We start from the raw sequence: 20,263 nt of genomic DNA, 5'->3' as shown, positions 1-20,263 counted from the left end.
CATCGGAGGGAACCACATCTACACACCCACTTGCATCTGTACTTCTCTCGGCTCCACTCAGGAAACTGAAAAAAGTGACCTTCTTCCTATCAAAGATGAATTTATCATTGTGTTCAGAATTTTTTTTTTTTTTTTTGGAACATGAGTTTTTTTTTTTTTTTTAATTATGAAAACATAATAACACATTTACAGGAGACTTGGAAAATGCAGAGCAAGGTTACATATAGTTCCACTGTACACTAGTTACTTTTTTCTTGTCCGCTTGTTAAAGCATTGTTCTGGGTTGCATCGGGTCTTTGTTGCTGTGTGCAGTTGTGGTGGGCGGGGCCTGTCTCGCATGCGGTGCTCGAGCTTCTCGTTGCGGTGGCTTCTCTGGTTGGGGAGCAGAGGCTTCAGTAATTACAGTGCGTTGTTGCAACTGCTTTGTTGCAACAGTTGTTGCAACAGCCCCAACTGTTGCAGGGCTCAGCAGTTGTGACTCCGGGGCTCTAGAGCTCCGGTTCAGTAGCTGTGGCACGCAGGCTTAGTTGCTCTGCAGCACGTGGGATCTTCCGGGATCAGGGATCAAACCCGTGTCCCCTACATTGACAGGCAGATTCTTTACCACTGAGCCACAAGAGGAGGACCCCAAAAGTATTTCTTGTAAGAATTACTTAAAATATATGTGAAAGAGCTCTGAAGCTATTAAAAGTCACCAAATGGAAGATATGCACATTAAGATACTCATAATTTGTAGTATCAGTAAATTTTATACTTTATTAATAAAAATTATTAAAATTCAATTTGTTACATTTTCAGTAACTAATGGCAGTAAATACATTTAATATTAATCTTTTCATCTATATCCTTCTTGCCATTCTTTCTCTCTCTTTTGTTTCCTTATTTATCTTTTTCTACCACTTTAATCTTACCTTTCACATACGATGTCAGTGATAAGGTCATCACATCTTTCTATTAAAATTGGTATCTTGGTCTTAGTTCTGGCCTAATTTAAGCACTGACATTATAGATACATGCTAATTAGTCTAAATGGCCAAATCTCTCACCAGTTAAGCAAATGGAAACATTTCAGGTTATTTCAGCTACCTGGTGTTAAGGCTAAGAGAAAAATACGTGTTATTTCATGGTAGAACTATTTCTTATCATTATGGTATCATGCATTCAATACGTTCCAACTTTCTGCCTTCTGGGTTTAGGTGTTTGTACCATAATTGCCACAAATTCTTTATATCCCACTTTAGTGTTGAATTGGGTTTCTGTGAGGGAAGATTTTCTTTGTCCAATGATGAGTCAGTTTAATTTTTTAAAATGGATACTATCTATAGAATAAATAACTGATGAGAACCCACTGTCCTGCACCGCGAACTCTCCTCCGTGCTTGCTGGCGACCTAAACGGGAGGAAATCCACAAGAGGGAGGGTACGTGTATCCGTGTGGTGATTCACTTTGCTGAGAGCAGAAGCTGACACAACTTTGTAAAGCAGCTATTCTCCAGGGAAAATTAATGAAAAATATTGCCTTGGTTCTTTGTATGAACACACATAAAAGCATTTTATGTTAACTGCATCATACAGAGTGTCTTCACTTCCCAGTCTTAAACTTCCAAATGGACTGAGCCCTAGAAATTCTTCTGTTAATTATCTATCAGTAATCTGGATGTATTTACCCATGCGAGTAGTGTTATAAAGGGGTTATTACATTCCCAGGCTAGCCCCTAATGTAGTCAAACACAGTTCCAGCGGTATTAATCTAAGCTCTGATTTCTGGAGCAGGAGGAGGAGGAGGGGAGGAACAGTGGGGAAGCTGTGTAGCTGGGCCAAAGGTAGGAGGTGGCCAGGCAAGAGAGGGAGAGAAGGGCCAGAGGGAGAGAGCGTTCCCCGGATTTAGGCCTCTTTCTAAGCAACAAAAACCCCAATGCACTTGGCTTTTGTGACTTCCCTCTCGGACCCTGATATTCTCATTCAGCCCTAAGCTTCCACCATATCCACCAGGCTTCAACCCTCCCCACCCGCACCACCCACCACTCCCCGCCACTGAACACACTCACAAGACTTCCCTCTCTCAGTGTGAATGTGCTTTACAAGATGTTTGGAAAATACCAGTCTAAGAGGATCCAATCATTTTGAGGGGCTCCTTGTCCCAAAACCACTGAAGTCTGTCATTCTCTATGTAGGGGAATTCCAGACTATGTAAGAACATGAAGGAGGGAAGAAAAAAGGCAATGTTTTGAAGGAAGATGCTTTTTTTTTTTTTTTTTTAAAGGGCTTCCTTGGTGGCTCAGATGGCAGATGGTAAAGAATCTGCCAGGAGACCCAAGTTTGATCCCTGGGTCGAGAAGATCCCCTGGAGAAAGAAATGGCTACATATTCCAGTGTTCTTGCCTAGAGAAGTCCATGGCTAGAGGAGCCTGGTGGGCTACAGTCCACTGGTTGCAGAGAGTGAGACAAGAATGAGCGACTAACACTTTCAGTTCTCTTTCACTCTTTGAAAGTCTTTATTGAATTTTTTACACATTGCTTCTGTTTTATATTTTGGGTTTTTGGCCACGAGGCATGTGGGATCTTAGTTCTCTGACCAAGGATCGAACCAGCACCCCCTGCATTGAAAGTCAAGTGTCAATCGCTGCATCACCAGCGAAATCCTGGAAGACTCCTTTCTTTAGGGTTCACCCCCTCTGCTGAGCTCCACTAAGCAGTCCTTGGGGTGCACTGATCTGACATTTCCCTACCCTCCCTTAGTAGCAAAAACCTAGCCTCTAGCTGGCCCCAACATATGCTTCTGGACTGAATCAAGTAGGTTTTTTTTATTATTTTTATTTTGTTTTCCCAGGGCCAGGCGTGGGTGGAGCAGAGGGCTGGCTCTGTCTGAAAGGAGGCTGGAGGAGAAGTGAAGTTGAGGCTAGGAATACCCATGACCTTGTTCACAGATCCCTTGTTGAGAGGATCCAGCAGATGCCAAAGTCCCCAGAGGATGGGCACAGCTACGATGTTAGTAAATGAAGGTGACCACATAGCTTTTATTGTTTAGAACTGGGAAGGTTTTAAGGTAGGAAAAATAGGGGAAGTTGTTGGCCACGCTGGCAGAGTTTGCAACACTGTATGATTTTAAGGCAGACTCCCTGTTGAAGAGTGCCATGTCTAAGAAGGAGAGATACATACAGGTTTGCCAGCCTTGCTGTAACGTGGGCTTCTCTCTGGATTCACTCTCCCCACCGTCGTGGATGAGCAAACTCTGTTCAGGGGAGGGATGCTTGGCCTCCGTGCTGACCCGAAGCCTCTTCAGACCGCAAATAGCCAGGTACTCAGTGGGGAGAGTGTTGGTACTGCACAGGGAAAGCTTCAGGTCTCGGACCAGCGTGAAGTTCAGCAGGAGCCCCAGCGCAGATGTGTCTGTGAACCAGATGGTCAGACGGTCACTGTAGCTCGTTTGCTCAACGGCAAGAGGCAGCACGGTTTTACAGCTGCACATCAGGTTGGCCAAACTGTAGTCACAGTCGCGGATGTCTGCTGAGCAGCTGCACTTCCGAATGGTGTTTTCCTTGATGAAAATGAGCGTGCCGTTCCTCTGAGCCCTGGTGAAGCAGTTGAGTGCAAAGACACCCAGCGCACCGATCAGAAAGAAGCTGTGCCCAGAAGGAGGTGCCATTCTCGTCTCAGCGCGGGCCAGCCAGGTTCCCCTTCATGAGCAGATTCATTGAAACTCACCTGAAAGAAAATAAGCAGTTTTGTTATCACAGCCTCTCCTTAGAAATGAGCAGCCTCTGGGAAAAAAAGGAAGCCCCGGAATAACACGTCGTAAACTTTCTCACTTGCAGTTTCAGCAAAGGCAGGCGATGCTAGGAACCCAAGTCCAGGGCATGCTCTTTTCTAAGAGCCTGGGGTGAGGGTGGGGGGAGGGCAGCAACCAGGCCCCTGAAATCTGAAAAAGCGAGCTAGAAAACTCCTGGTAGTGTCTGCTGGTGGTGAGATGAACACGCCAATAAGCAAGCAAAGAGTAGATGCAGGGGGAGGAGACCCAGTGCATCCTGTCTGTGGACAGAGAATTGGAGTGATTGGAGGGTACTGTCTGTCTTACCCACTTAAGCACACACATTCCCTCCTCCCCCTCAATATCTGACTTCCTGGAATTCAGGAGACAAGCGGTTTCTTGTTGGAATCAGCTACCCACCTACTGTCTGTTAACGCAGCATGCATACCGATGATGAAACAGTTAATGGTAAACCTCAATGTCTAACTAGACAAACACGCTCCCCTCCCTCTTATCGCTCTGTTTATATGACCGTTCATATTTTCCTGGTCTCCGAGACCAGGACTGTAGTCCACATTAACTGTGTCACTAGACAAGGAAAAGACCCACTGCACAGCAATTCATCACAGGGATCTTGATTTACCAACTCCTTTCCCCCAAACAAGCCTTATCAATTGATTTAAGTTTTTTTATTTTTCAGTTGGTTGCAATGGGTCTTTTGCTGCCACATGGGCTCTCTCTCGTTGTGGCTAGCAGCGGATACTCCTCCTTCCAGTGCTCAGGCTTCTCGTTGCCGTGGCTTCACTTGTTACCAAGCACAGGCTCAAGTTCGCAGGCTCAGTAGCTGTGGCACGTGGGTTTGGTTGCTCGAAGGCATGTGGGATCTTCCCAGATCAGGGATCGAACCCCTGCCCCCCCATTCGCAGGTGATTCCTATCCAGTGTACCCCTAGGGAAGTCCTATGAACTGAAATCCAAATGTGAAACAGTATGTAAACACTGTTAAATGATCAAATTAGGTAGGAACGCATGCTGAATTGAAAGAGCAACCCTGATGTCCAACTTGGGTGAAAATGCCCTATGGGTGTCTGGCGTTTAATTGATGTGTGTGTGGTCTTCTTTTATGGTGTGATTGAAATGACACATGTTGTGAAATAGGACACCAGATTTCAGTTTTTCTGAATAAGTAAATTTCCCCTGACTTAGCTGATGACCAAAGAGAGAAAACAATATAATCCAGGGTATCTATCTGTATGGTGGTGGGCACGGCAAGATGCTGGGAATGAGACCTCTGAACAGGATCTGGTGACGGCCCCCGCAGGAGGAGTGCTAAGGAGACACCGATGGAAAGTCAGTGCCCGGGGGGTTAAACATGCGTCCACAGAAGATGGTGACAGAGGGAAAGGAGCTAGGCTGACCCGCACCACTACAAGAGGGCAGCGCAGGTCAATGCAAAACCCAAGGGGGACAGAGCTAAGAGTGCTAGGGCGGGCACACAGGCAGCACAAGGCCATCAGCAGGAGCTGGAGGGAGGGTAAGGAGATGACCAATCGTCTCAGCCCAGTAAACCTGAACAGGAGGTGAGACGCTGGTTCACAGCCGTCATGACGTCATCCATCCATTCATCCAGCAAACGCTCATGGGGAGCTTCCGAGGTGCAGGCACTTTGCTAGCCCTGGGGATACAGTGCAGAATGAGAAAACGAACAAAGAGCTCGATGGGACTTGATTCTGCTTCCAGTGCCCAAGGTGGGCCAGGCCTGCGCGTGAGGACCAGAGGCTGGGAGAGTGAAGGGGGCAAAGGCAGGAGTCAGGTAAGGCCAAGCAGAAGATACAAAAGGAAACAAAACCTGGATCCTGCCCTGAGGGCACCTATGCACAAGAGGAAGATAAAGAAGGCTGAACTGAGGAAGTCAGTCCTTGGAAGGAAAGTTATGACCAACCTAGTCAGTCAGTCAGCGAATCTGCTCAGTCATGTCCAACTCTGCAGTCCCATGGACTGTAGCCTACCAGGCTCCTCCATCCATGGAATTTTCCAAGCAAGAGTACTGGAGTGGGTTGCCATTTCCTTCTTCACGGGATCTTCCCTACCTGGGGATCGACTGAGCTACCAGGGAAACTAGTACACAGCATATTAAAAAGCAGAGATATTACTTTGTCAACAAAGGTCCATCTAGTCAAGGCTATGGTTTTTCCAGTGGTCATGTATGGATGTGAGAGTTGGACTATAAAGAAAGCTGAGTGCAGAAGAATTGATGCTTTTGAATTGTGGTGTTGGAGAAGACTCTTGAGAGTCCCTTGGACTGCAATGAGATCCAACCAGTCCATCCTAAAGGAGATCAGTCCTGGGTGTTCATTGGAAGGACTGATGTTGAAGCTGAAACTCCAATACTTTGGCCACTTGATGCGAAGAACTGACTCATTGGAAAAGACCCTGATGCTGGGAAAGATTGAAGGCAGAAGGAGAGGGGGACGACAGAGGATGAGATGGTTGGATGGCATCACCGACTCAATGGACATGAGTTTGAGTAAACTCCAGGAGTTGGTGATGGACAGGGCGGCCTGGCGTGCTGCGGTTCATGGGGTTGCAAAGAGTCGGACGTGACTGAGCGACTGAGCTGAACTGCACTCCTGAAGACACACACAGATGTAGGATCATAGCAGAGAGGCAAGCTAAGAGTCCATTCAGGAAACTGGGCAAGATGTTTGATAGTGCTTTGTGTTTACTTTGAAGTTGGCACAGAGTTTGAGTTTTACTTTTTTAAAAAGTATAAGTAGTGTTTTTCTCCTTTCTAAAAGTGTATTTTTCAAACAATTTTTTAAAATTAATTTTTACTGGAGTTTAGTTGATTTACAATGTTGGGTTAGTTTCTGCTGTGCAGAAAAGTGATTCAGTTATGCACATACATATATCCACTCCTTTTTAAGATTCTATTTCCATATTGGTCGTTACAGAGTATTGAGAAGAGTTCCCTGTACTATACAGTAGGTCCTTATTAACTGTATGTTTTATATATAATACTGTATAAATGTCCATCCCAATATCCCAAATTATCCCGCCCTCCCTTACCCCTTAGGAATCATAAGTTTGTTTTGTACATCTGTGACTCTATTTCTACTTTGTAAATGGGTTCATTTATACCATTTTTTTTTTAGGTTCCACATATAAGCAATATCTATATTTGTCTTTCTCTAACTCACTTCACTCAGTATACAGTCTCTGAAAGTGAAAGTCACTCAGTCGTGTCCTACTCTTTACTACCCCATGGACTATACAGTCCATGGAATTCTCCAGGCCAGAATACTGGAATTGGTAGCCTTTCCCTTCTCCAGGGAATCTTCCCAACCCAGGGATCAAACCGAGGTCTCCCGCATTGCAGGTGGATTCTTTACCGCTTAGCCACCAGGAAAGCCCAAGAATACTGGAGTGGGTAGCCTATCCCTTCTCCTGCAGATCTTCCTGACCCAGGAATCAAACCAGGGTCTCCTGAATTGCAGGAGAATTCTTTACCAGCTGAGCTACGAGGGAGGCCCCACACCAGTCTCTAGGTCCATCCACGTTGCTGCAAATGGCATTATTTCATTCTTTTTATGGCTGAGTAATATCTTTAATACATAGATTCAACATATTCTTGTTAACTGTGTCCCTTCTGCCATTTTAACTTAGTGGCTATTCAGAGTGTTCTTGTTTGCATCCGTCTTACCCATGCATCCACATCGGAGTATGTTTTACTTGTTTTACTGCAAGTTCGTAGACCTGTTTTCTGCCTGTTTACATCGTTTAGTAGTATCTATATTTCACAGGGTTTTCTTAAAGGATTTATTCATTAGTTCATTTTGTAGCAAAAGAAAGAATTTGAGAAATGTGTAGAGCCATAATTCTCCCTGAACCAGAGGCTTAACGGTTTTACATTGTGTTGCAATGTGATGGTAAGTACTCCACTTAGTATGGAACAGTGCATAACTTATTAATTATAAGACAATTTTAGATGATTATCTGTCCTAGATTCCACTGAAGGTTTCTAGGACTTCATGACCCAGAAACCTCGTCATCCCTGGACTAGGAATGCTGACGCCAGTACCACTGGCCTGCTTTGCTCCCAGACTTGGAGGGAAAGGAAGGGAGGGGCATCTACCCATCAGCTGAAACCTGGCAACAAAGTATTGATATCATTCTCTTAAGTGTTGATACTGATCAGAGGCACAGGTGGAAAAAGACAGGGGTAAGACACTTTGGCCACCTGATGCGAAGAACTGACTCATTTGAAAAGTCCCTGATGCTGGGAGGGATTGGGGGCAGGAGGAGAAGGGGACGACAGAGGATGAGATGGCTGGATGGCATCACCGACTCAGTGGACATGGGTTTGAGTGAACTCCGGGAGTTGGTGATGGACAGGGAAGCCTGGCGTGAAGCAGTCCATGGGGTCGCAGAGTCAGACACAGTTAACTGAGTGACTGAACTGAACTGAAGACAGGAAAAGAACATGAATTTCCCGGAACGAGTTGGGCTGGAGATCCCCAAAGGGATTTGTGAGCAAATTCCCAGCAGTCAAAGACCTGGCTGCACCTCAGCAGGAGCCCTGCCTTCTGGATGTCAGGGAGATTGAAGGCCAGACCAAGGAGGCCAGATGGAGCCTAATGAAGGGGCACAGAGTGGGCCAACTGTCCCTGGTAGTGGGTTTACGTGGTTTCCTCAAAGATGCTAGGTGGACATTGTTCTCCTTCAGTCTTACCGTGGATTTCTTTCTTCAGGTTTCTTGACTGTGGATTGTGAGCACCCGACTTTCACTATGTATTAATATCTATCTGTGTGTGCTCAGTCGCTCAGTCATGTCCGACTCTTTGTAACTCCATGGACTGTAGCCCACCAGGCTCCTCTGTCCTTGGGATTCTCCAGGCAAGAATACTGGGGTGGGTTGCCTTGCCCTCCTCCAGGGGATCTTCCCCATCCAGGGATCGAACCCTCGCCTCCGGCATTGCAGGCAGACTCTTTTCCACTATTCATCTGGGGGTGAATTCCAGGCTGGCGTAAGCAGAATGGGTGCAAGCGTGTCACATTGCCCCACCCCCCATGCCCCTTTAATATTTATTTACTTGGTTGCGCCAGGTCTTAGTTGCCGCCTGTGGGATCCAGTTCCCTGACCAGGGATTGAACCTGGTCCCCCTGCATCGGAAGTGCAGAGTCTCAGCCACTGGACCTGCAGACAGGTCCCTACCCCCGCCGCTTGCTCTGCCTCTACCCATAGTTGGGGTGGCACTATGGGAAGGATGGTTTTCTCTGGAGGCTGCTGAACTTGTAGAAGGGAACCATGGATCTGTTGGCAACTGCCAAGTGTCCAGAAGGGGTGCGCTTGCGAGTGAAGCCAACCCAGTGAAAAACAGAGATAAGAAGTAGAAAGATATTCCTAACAATCTTTTTTTTTTCCCAGCACCCAGATCAAGCCATGCCTGACATTCTTTCTTTAAAAAAAAAAAAAAAAAAGATTTATTTTGTTTTTGGTTGTGCTAGGTCTTCATTGCTGCACAGTGGCTTTCTCTGGTTGCAGAGGGCGGGGGCTACTCTCTAGCTGTGGCACACAGGCTTCTCGTTTCAAAGGCTTCTCTCGTTTCAAAGGCTTCTCTTGTTGAGGAGCACAGGCTCTAGGTGCGGGGACCCAGTAGCTGCAGCTCAAGGGCTCCAGAGCACTGACGCAGTAGTTGTGGCCATGGGGTAGTGACATTCTTTCTTGATTTTTAAAAAAAGATGTGAGCCACACTTTTTCCCTATTCAAGCCAGTCTGAATTGGGATTTCTATACCGAGCAGCTGAAGGAGTCTTGGTGCACTGACATTTGATAAACTATGCTTTTTTCATTCACTCAGCAAACATTTGTTGAGCACTTGCTTTGTGCCTGGACTGTGCTAGAAGTGGAGGAAAGAAAGCCAATAGGAGCTCTGTCAAGGAGTTACACTCTAGTCAGGGACACACTGAACCAATAGTCACAGTGTCATGTGATAATAATCATAACCACAATTTGTATGGGATATTCAGTCTGCACTAGGACCCCACTCCAGTACTCTTTCCCATGGATGGAGGAGCCTGGTAGGCTGCAGTCCATGGGGTTGCGAAGAGTCAGACACGACTGAGCGACTTCCCTTTCACTTCTCACTTCCATGCATTGGAGAAGGAAATGGCAACCCACTCCAGTGTTCTTGCCTGGAGAATCCCAGGGACGGGGGAGCCTGGTGGGCTGCCGTCTATGGGGTCACACAGAGTCAGACACGACTGAAGCGACTTAGCAGCAGCAGCATTAGGACTCCCTGGGAGTGGCTAAGTTCACAGGGGAGGTAATATCTGATTAGAGGAATATTTTTTGAATGGGAAAGATAGAAGGAAAAATATCTATGTAATTAGCAGAGGGTGATCAGAGTTTTTACAATCAAAAAGTAGGATAGAGAGATGGACAGTTTATGAAGATGGCAGGAGTAGCAGTCAGTTCAGTTCAGTTCAGTCACTCAGTCGTGTCCAACTCTTTGTGACCCCATGGACTGCAGCACACCAGGCTTCCCTGTCCTTCACCATCTCCCAGAGCTTGCTCAAACCCATGTCCATCTAGTCGGTGATGCCATCCAACCATCTCATCCTCTGTCGTCCCCTTCTCCTCCTGCCTTCAATCTTTCCCAGCATCAGGGTCTTTCCAATGAGTCAGTTCTTTGCATCAGGTGGCCAAAGTATTGGAACTTCAGCATCAGTGCTTCTAATGAACACTCAGGACTGATTTCCTTTAGGATGGACTGGTTAGATTTCCTTGCAGTCCAAGGGACTCTCAAGAGTCTTCTCCAACACCACAGTTCAAAAGCATCAATTCTTTGGCACTCAGCTTTCTTTACGGTCCACCCTCACATCCATATATTACCACTGGGAAAACCATAGCTTTGACTACATGGCAGTAGGAAACCAGAGCAGCAGTGGGAAAGGGCTGTGGGGGGTCCTGTGGGGCTGGAATCCTCTGACTTGCTCTGACACATCGTTTTCTCAGTGTCCCAGCCTTTCCTGTGCTCACTCCATCACTGAGATTTGCCTGCTGTGTCCTGATATGAACCCCTTCCACAACCCTAGGGGCAGGGACACAGGGAGGGGCAGGGGGCATGGGATCTATCTGTGCCCATCTTTCTATGCCATGCTAGAATCTGCCCACAAATGAACAAATGCATAGTGAAAGCAGGATAAAAGTTAATTGCTTCCTTACATGACAGTCTAATGCCATTAAAGACAAAAGGAGGATTTACTCAGCTCCACACAGTCATTCAGGGACTCAGGCTTTATTTTTTTTTAATGCTAACTTCTAGGGCCTGCAGGTCCTCCGCAGCATTTTCTGCCCACATTTCATGGGCCAGAATTGAGCCACCTGACTGCAAGCAGCTTGGAAATGATGCCCTGCAGTGTGCCAGGAAGGAAGAGGAGAGCATGGGTATTGGTGGGCACTAAAAGTTACTGACCACACCTAGGTTGTAAGACACAAAGAATGACTTTATGCAACCACGACAAAAGCTCAGGCGGTGTCAATCCTCCTAAACCTTTCAGGCAAGAGGCTGAAAACCATGTATGATCATTAACTCTTTGATCATGGAGTCACTGAACATGTCCAGAAACCAGAGCTCCTATTCAGACTTAGTGCAAATATCATTTTTATATTGCAGTTGGAGAAATCCTGAGTGCAATTAATGTGAACAGCTAGCTGCGCAAAAGCAAAGACTCCTGAATTGAGCAGATACAGACATCAGTAACTTCAAAAAAATTCCACACAGATGCCTTCCCAATCTAGGATTACACCCAAAATTTAGATAATGTTTATACTTGGCTCCAAAAGGAACGTTTCAAACTGGACTAGTTTTGTTTATAAGAAGATATTACTGGTAAGGAGATAGTGTGTCAGTGGGAGGATAGCATTTGGACCATTTTCCTGAAAACAGATTTGAAATGTCACGAATAACGATGTTTTGAATTCTATAGTCTTAACACAAAAGACAAGAAAAATGACTCTGGGAATGTAGAGTAACGTTCTCCAAATCCTTGCAGCAATTAAAACTGAAGAGTGATCTCAAATTTTAATTCAGAAGTAAATTTAATTTGAAATTAGGAGTGATTTTTTTTAAAGCAGAAAGGCAATTTAAGGAAAAGACTCAATTTAAGAAACTAGAGAAGTAAGAGAACCAGACACTGATGAGATGCTCCAGTAAGAAGCAGATGGTCTGAGATATAAATCTAAATGGCAACACGGGGTAGAAAGGCAGAAGAAATCCAGTGTCTGGATGTCCAAAAAAACCCACTTGGATGTAGGACTTGAGGAGTTAGGCAAGGATGTCTCCCCCAAATGCCATCCCTGGAGGGTGTCCCTGAAAAAATCCTCTAATATTTGGAGGTGGTGAAAATGAGAAAAATGAGAAAAAAGGAGACAATTTGGAATCTTGGGTGTGTCCCATAAAGGGAGACATGTACCCACACTCTGGAGTGTATCAAAAGGGTGCCCACTGCTTGCTGACACAGACAGTGGCAAGACGGCCTCACTTACCACAGTGGCCTAATGGGTCACCCAAGGAACACTGCATGTACTATGGGAACAAACGGCTGGGAAGCTAACTGTAAAGTGAGGTGACTGGTGGGTGCTAATTAAAGACACAGCTTGAGTGTTGAGCAGGAATGTGAAAGACTCCCAAAGAAGGTGCTGTCTGGACTGAGAAGAGAGAGGCTGGGATAAAGAAAGCTGAGATGCTGAAGACAGAAAAGCAATTTCAGCAAAATCTCAGTCTAGAGTAACTTGGTGTGTCTTTGGGTTATGAGGCTAGGAAAGAGGCTGGGACTGTGCCTCCCCGGTTGGATCTTAGAAGCCCAGGCATAATTAGTAAGCATGGTGGGTTCAGCGCTCCAGATGGAGACTCAGCCAGAGTGTAAGAGAGAGAGCAACATGGGGAGACCAGTCTTTCGAGGAACTGATCCCCATTCTTTATTTTCCATGGTCTACTTTTATACACTGAGATGTTATGCAAAAGTCATGCAGGGTCAGCAGTCCTGACTTTTATCAAAGTCAGGTGCTTCATACAAATGTATTCAGAGGTCTTAGGGGTGTTACATCATCTTCTGGCCAGGGGGCCTGCTGACAATTTATGACCCTCTCCTTGTGACAGCAGTCAGTCAACCAGGACACTTATTTCTCCAGGGGCGATTATTCTTAAAACAGACGCCACCCAAATAAAGTTACATTCCTATAGGGTGAGGGTGTAGTGGGTTTTAGTTAAGGAAAGAATTTACTTAGCCTAAGGTCTAACGTGATTAATATCAAAGGTTAATACTTATTTCTTCTATATAGTCATTAATGTGTGTAAGGGCAGGGGATATGGAGACTTAGCAACAAACATTGGCTCAACAAATGAAAAACCCTTCACCAATACAATTTCTAATCAGCCCATTATACTTATACTAATAATTTTCTAACTTTTCTAAGGAACCTGTTTTTAGAAGGTTTAAAGCATCTCGTGCCTCTCACGGTTGGGAGGCTGTGAGCAATCACGTGTGGCTGGACAAGCCTGTCAGACAGGCTAGAGAACCTTCAGAGGAGTTTGTAGGTTAAAACACTCTTGTCACTCCCAGGAGTTTTTATTAACTGGAGCTCTAAGTTAACTCCTTCTCCGAAAGAGGTGGTAGGGGACAGTCCCCCGTAAAGTCAGAGGTGAAGGTGAGAGCACAAAGTAGTAAAGTAGGCAGGCTCTGGTTATGGGGGTAGATGCTCGAGGATTTCCAGGGGGACTCCTGAGGCTCTATCCTGCCTTTGCGTATGTCGAGCCTCCTTCCTCATGACCTTTGCCACGGGTGGAGTGCCTCACTCTGGCCCCCAACATAAAGGGAAACATGAGTAGAATCAGCGTTGAGTACATATTGATCTCATAGATATTTGTGGGCATCAGAAACTATTGCCTGAATTGCTTTTGGTTGAAGGATTATAAGAACCCTGTTGCAAACTTCCCAACAATCTAACATTTAAGCATCCAGTCTTATAAAACTAACATGGGAAGAGCTTTGCTCAAATTACTGGGCCTGTATTATATGAGCAGGAGGTTGCCAAGGAAAATAAGTCAGAGTAATCCCTTTGCTAGGAGATGAGAAACAAAAAATGCTGGTAGACCCTTAATATTTTAGTTACCTGCTTCCAGAACAATAAAAAGGGATTCAGGTGTTCCAGTTAACAGTTGTACATTATTACATCCCCATAAAGTATCTTAAACTATTTCCTTAAAATGTAAGCCTTAAGCTTTTTCCTTTCATCTGCATTCAATGATTAGATTTCAGAAAAGTTAAGGGTTAAATTTTTCCTTTAGTGGTTTTAGTTACAAATATTGGAACCAAAGGCAATTTGAAATTTGTTGCTTTCTTGGAAGATTTTTAAGAGTTTTTACATGTCTACAACTGAAGGTAATGTGAGATCCTGGAACAGAAAAAGGACATTGGGTATCTAAAAAAATCTGAATAAAATATGGATATTAGTTAATAATAATAATGCATCAGTATTGGTTCATCAATGGTGACAAATGTATACTATAGCAATGTAAGATGCTAATAAAAGGGGAGACTGGTCGTTGGGTACACGGGAACTCTCTGTGCTAGCATCACAATTTCCCTGTACGTCTAAAACAATTCTAAAATGAGACTTTTATGTGAAAAGAATGCCTTCTGATCTCATTGATGACTCACAGAAGATTATTTTTGTGACAAGAGCAGGGCTCCAGTGGATAAACTGGGCTACACAATTTGGGTCAAATAGAACATCCATGAAGTGGTGACTAGGCATCACTCCAAGGACTCCTATAGAGCTCCTGGCCTTGGAGAAAATCCTGGCTTCCTTACTGACCTGGGAGACCAGGCATTTCAGAGACGCAAATGAGAAGTGGTCCTTTAATGGGAAATAGGTCACAACTGGAAAGAAGAGGCATTGGGGAAAACTGTTAGAACAAGTCCTGACGTGTGTGCGTAGGTGTGTGTGTGTGTGTGTGACGCTACCTCATAGTGCTTGTGTTGCCCCGTGTCAGAAGTGTTTTCTATTTCTCATCTGCTAAGAAATCATCAGGATTCCCAGGTGGTCCAGTGGTAAAGTATCTGCCTGCCAATGCAGGAGATGCAGGAGATACAGGTTCTGTCTCTGGGTTGGAAAGATCCCCTGGAGAAGGAAATGGCTGCCCACCCCAGGATTCTTGTCTGGGAAATCCCATGGACAGAAGAGCCTGACGGGCTACAGTACACGGGGTGGCAAAGAGTTGGACACAACTGAGTGCAGGTGCACGCACACACGTGCACACACACACACACGAAACCACCCTCATCTCTTAAACTGTCTTCACATCTTTCACGAATCTTTGGTAGACTAGATTCACGGATGACAGTTCTTGCCTGCCTCCAACCTCTTATAGGTCTACCTCAGTTAACCATAAAGGAAAAACCAATCTTGTGTAAGCAAATCTATAGTCACATAGAAAGTCAGTGCTTGTTTATGTCAGATTTTTAAGCCACTCTAATCAGGCTGTCCTTAGGGTGACCCCACTGGAACGATTGTCATCAGGTTCCCAATGACTCCCATTCCCCAGTGTGTCAAAGCCAATGGTTAATTTCCTTGTCTCGTTTTGCCTGACTGCTCACCAGCATTTGATATGGTTGCCCACTCCTTCCTTCCTGAACAAAGACACTTCTGTTCTTCCTTTCCATTGCATGCCCCTGTTTTCTTGCCACCTCAGTGGTCACTCCTTCTCAGTATCTGGCTAGCATCTTCTCTCCTTCCATGATGTTGTTGCATACCCCTTGCTCAGCAACTGGCTCTCTTCTCTATGTATATCCACTCTCTTGGGGATTGCACGCTAACCCCTGCATTTCAGTATTATCTATATGCTGATCATTATCCAGCTCCCAAATCCTCCCTTGAACTTCACGCTCATGTATCCAGCATCTTACTTGATAGCTCTACCTGAATATTTAACAGACACCTCAAATTTAGCTCGTCAAATGTACACTACTTGACTCCTAAGAAAGTTCAGACTGCTAGATGAGGAAGAGATGTTATTGCATTAACATTTTACTACACAAAACTTTGGGCTTCCTGGGTGGTGCAGTGGTAAAGAATCTGTCTGCCAGTGCAGGGGACACAGGAGATGCAGGTTTGATCCCTGGGTTGGGAAGATCCCCTGGAGAAGGAAATGGCAACCCACCCCAGTATCTTGCTTGGAGAATCCCATGGACAGAGGAGCCTGGTGGGCTACAGTCCATGCAGTCACAAAGAGTTGGACATGGCTGAGTGACTGACATGCACACACACAAACCTTTACTGCCCCTCAGCTCTGTGTTCCTAGGGTTAAACTAGCTAAACATAGAAAATGGTCATTGATAAGAGGCAATGTACTTTCAAATAAGAAATGTGGAAGCTACATGTGTGTTGAAAAATGACTAAAATTAGGAACTACACATTTCCTTAGTATTAATAATAATATTTAATGAGTGCTTCTTTTGGTGCCAGGTACTGTTTGAAGTATTATTGCATGTCTTATATCATTTAATCCTTGCAATAATCTTAAAAGTAGATATTATGACCCTAATTTCATTTTCAGAAACACAGACATAGCATGGTCACAGTCACAGAGCCGTAAGGAAACAGCTAAGATTTGAACCCAGACAGCCATATATACTCTAGGGAGTCATGATGGAAATGACAGTCATATTTCCCATCCTAGGGTTGAGTTCCTACTCACATGACATCCTGTACCTTGGATTCCATTACTAGATTCTGTGGCCTTTAACCCCAAGTGTGTATAAAACCTCAAGCTAAATGAATGGGAAACAAAAGGAAAGAAGAGAGTTCCATTTTGCACAAGCATCAGAACACTTTTTTTTTTTAAGAAGATACTTGTAAATTAGATCTTTAAGGACAACATTGATTGAATGCTACTTCTTTTGACATGGTCAGGGAACATGGGACAAAGACTTCTGGAGAGTGAGCCAATAGGCAGTCTTAACTAAAATATGCAGCTTTCTAATTGACACAGGTTCTTGTGAGAGTTAATTAATCAATGGTTGCAAACCCCTCAAGCCTTTCCTATAAATGGCTTGGTATGCTTGTATGTGTGGTAAGTTGCTTCTGTCGTGTCTGACTCTCTGTGATGCTATGGGCCATGGCCCGCCAGGGTCCTCTGTCCATGGGATTCTCCAGGCAAGAATACTGGAGTGGGTGGCCGTGTCCTCCTCCAGGAGATCTTCCCTGACCCAGGGATCGAACCCACGTCTCTTACATCTCCTGCATTGACAGGTGGGTTCTTTACCAATAGTGACACCTGGGAAGCCCAAATGACTTGGTATACACTTAGCTAATCTGATCACTGGTGCTCCAGCTCAGCACATCTGGCCCCTGATCACACAGCCATGGGAAACTGGGTGATTGTCTCTTCTGACCACGGACACAGAGACATGATCCACTGCACCTGATTTGTTTTTTCTGTCCACACCACGTGGCTTGTGGGATCTTAGTTCCCCAACCAGGGGTTGAAGCCAGGCCCCTGGCAGTGAGAGGGCCACTGAACCACCAGGAAATTTGGCGGACCCTGAATTTTAAAGGTAGATAGTATACTAGGTTTAAGTAATTAAAATACCGAGGTGAAAAAGAAAATTGAGAGATCCAAACCAGCTGTTGAGAAGTATTCATGTCCATAGATGCTTTGTCAGACCTGTTCTTTTCAGAAAATGCCCAATTTCTGTCAAAAATATGATGTGAAGTCTTTTATCCCTTTTAAACATTTTAAAATAATGCATTACATTGAATTATTTGGTATAAAAATAAAAGTAAAAAAAACTTCCCAAAGATCACTCTTTTCATCAAAAAAATTTTCAAGCAAAAGAAGTCTGATATTTCTGGTAGTTTTTAAGGACAAGTTTTTATGAATATTATGCCCAGTTCTTTTGAAACATTTCCTTTCCTCAACATGCACCAACACACGTATTGCTAAGAACCTCCCCCAAAACATATTTATGAAACAATGAAATATATGTAGAACTGTGTAAGGATTACTGGTTTTGACTAAGACATCCCTATAAGCCTGTTGCTTTTGCTATAGTATTTATCGTGTTTGTTTCACTTTTGAATACAGGGACCAATTTTTTTAAAAAGTTAACCAATCTAAATGTTGATGCTCATTTAAATTTGATTTCTTCTTGTCTTCCTATGTTTTCTAATGAAGAGTGTGTAAATAAACAGTAAATATGACACCATTAGATAAATATAACATTATTAGATAAAAACAAAGAAATAATAAAAACCAGTGTTTTGAGAGTTCCCAGTTTTGCCTGTGATCCCAATAAGGAAAAGAGATATAACACATACTTCTTTCACTGAGTTCTTATTTAGCGTTAAAGACCAACAGGAAATATAGCTGGATTTTCTTGTTGTTCTTTTTTTTTTTTTTTAATTTTCGCCAGATCTTAAAAATAGAAACAAGAAGCCCAGATTCCACGGAGATATCTGTTACATAATATTAACCTAAGTGAGTCTATCTATTTAGGGAATAATGAGAAGACCATTTCATTCTTTGCTTGATGTTCTGAAAACATTTCCTTTGAAAGGAAAGAGAATCTCAGTAGAAAGCAATTCACGTGCCCGGAAGCTTAAAGGAGAGTTTCACGGTGAGAGTGACTCTAAGTGTGCGTTACACTCAGGAGACGCAAACACTGCAGAAGAAGGTGGTGCTGATGGTGGCTCTTGAAACATCACAGAACTGTCCTACCATGCAGCAGAAATCTGAAGCTGTAAAAAGCTGTTAAGCTAGATAGGCTTTTCAAAAAAGAACAGAGAAATGACTTACATCTCAGGGCTCCACTAAGACGTTGTCTCCTGCACTCCCGGGCTGGTCCTTCACTCAGGCTTGACAGTTGGTGTGATCTGCCGGCAGGAAGGACGGAATGCCTGTTCTTGCACTTGCTGTTCTTTTCCGTTTTCAGAAGGCCAGTGGCCCTGGTCATTTCCATGGCAACCAGAAGCACGCTGCCAGCCCTCCAGTTTCATGAACCACACAGCAGAAGAGAACCCGTCTTGGTCACTGCTGGCCACTCTTTGGGAGTTCCAAAGTGGAAAGCTTCCAGAAGAGTCAAAGGAGACTGCTGCTCTATGCTGACCTGAAGGGCTGACGGTGATGCGAGGAATTCTGCTTTAGCAGGAAATTGAATGGATTAAATGTAGAGCGTGGAAGACTCCTCGATGCTTTTACTATCATGATCATGCTTTGTTCCACTCTTTTTGGCCCAGTGAATTGTTACTTATGGCAAACACCCGAACTAGTATAAAAATTGTCCCAGTGTAGTTGTTCCAAAGAGAAAATGAACTCATTTTAGCGCCAAAGACATAGTCCTGCCGAGAGATTATTACACTGTGTGAAGTCAGTCAGACAGAGAAAGACAAAGATCATATGATATCACTTATCTGTGGAATCTAAAATATGATGCAATTTTAGCATATGTGCTGCCAAAGCTAGGGCTAAAATATGATACAAATGAACTTATTTACAAAACAGAAACAGACTCACACACATAGAAAACAAACTTATGGTTACCAGGGACTTCCCTGGCGGTCCAGTGGTTAGGACTCTGAGCGTCCCATGAACGGGGGTGTGGGTTCGATCCCTGGTGGGGGAGCTGAGATTCCACACTCTGTGCTGCAAGCCTCCTCCCCAAAACAGCATCATACAAACTTATGGTTACTACAAGGGGAAGGGGAGGGGGAGGAATACATTAGAAGTTTGTAACTAGCAGGTATAAACTATTGTATGTAAAACAGATGAACAACAAGGTCCTGCTGTGTAACACAGGGAGCTATACTGTATATCTTATAATAACCTATAATGGAAAAGAATATGAGAAAGAATATATATACACATATCTGTGTATATCACTTTGCTACACACCAGAAACTAACACAACATTGTAAATCAACCAAACTTCAAACAAAACAGAAAAAAAAAACAAAACAAAGATATAGTCCTGCTCTTTCTTCAGTTCGGTCGCTCAGTCATGTCCGACTCTTTGCGACCCCATGGACTGTAGCACGCCAGCCTCCCTGTCCATCACCAACTCCTGGAGCTTATTCAAACTCATGTCCATTGAGTCAGTGATGCCATCCAGCCATCTTACCCTCTGTCGTCCCCTTCTCCTCCTGCCTTCAATCTTTCCCAGCATCAGGGTCTTTTCTAATGAGTCAGCTCTTTGCATCAGAGGGCCAAAGTATTGGAGCTTCAGCTTCAGCATCAGTCCTTCCAATGAACATTCAGGACTGATTTCCTTTAGCATGGACTGGTTGGATCTCCTTGCAGTCCAAGGGTCTCTTAAGAGTCTTCTCCGACTCCACAGTTCAAAAGCATCCACTCTTCGGCGCTCAGCTTTCACATCTATACATGACTACTGGAAAAACCATAGCTTTGACTAGACAGACCTTTGTTGGCAAAGTAACATCTCTGCTTTTTAATA

The 20,263-nt window shown here is 44.4% G+C and overlaps 1 protein-coding gene across 2 annotated transcripts; it reads right to left on the bottom strand.

Moving 5' to 3' along the window:
- Positions 1-2,432: 2,432 nt before the first annotated feature.
- On the bottom strand, positions 2,433-19,100 carry C1H21orf62 (chromosome 1 C21orf62 homolog). 2 transcript variants are annotated; one of them, XM_006044800.4, is made up of 2 exons: positions 3,809-4,051; positions 2,433-3,704 (listed from the first exon to the last, which is right to left on the bottom strand). In XM_006044800.4, the coding sequence occupies exon 2, from the start codon at positions 3,643-3,645 to the stop codon at positions 2,989-2,991; it is 657 nt and encodes a 218-aa protein (XP_006044862.1). In that variant the 5' UTR covers positions 3,646-3,704; positions 3,809-4,051; the 3' UTR covers positions 2,433-2,988. The 2 variants fall into 2 exon arrangements, with proteins under 2 accessions (XP_006044862.1, XP_006044861.1); XM_006044799.4 differs by lacking the exon at positions 3,809-4,051 and adding an exon at positions 18,610-19,100 and having other exon boundaries at positions 2,461-3,704.
- Positions 19,101-20,263: the final 1,163 nt, after the last annotated feature.

This window comes from Bubalus bubalis, chromosome 1 (genome assembly GCF_019923935.1).
Source record: "Bubalus bubalis isolate 160015118507 breed Murrah chromosome 1, NDDB_SH_1, whole genome shotgun sequence".
NCBI lineage: Eukaryota > Metazoa > Chordata > Mammalia > Artiodactyla > Bovidae > Bubalus > Bubalus bubalis.
This window is presented reverse-complemented; position numbering and strand designations above follow the sequence as displayed.

Excerpts from the sequence above, each read along its gene's own strand:
- C1H21orf62 (XM_006044799.4), bottom strand. The coding sequence starts at position 3,645 with ATGGCACCTCCTTCTGGGCACAGCTTCTTTCTGATCGGTGCGCTGGGT.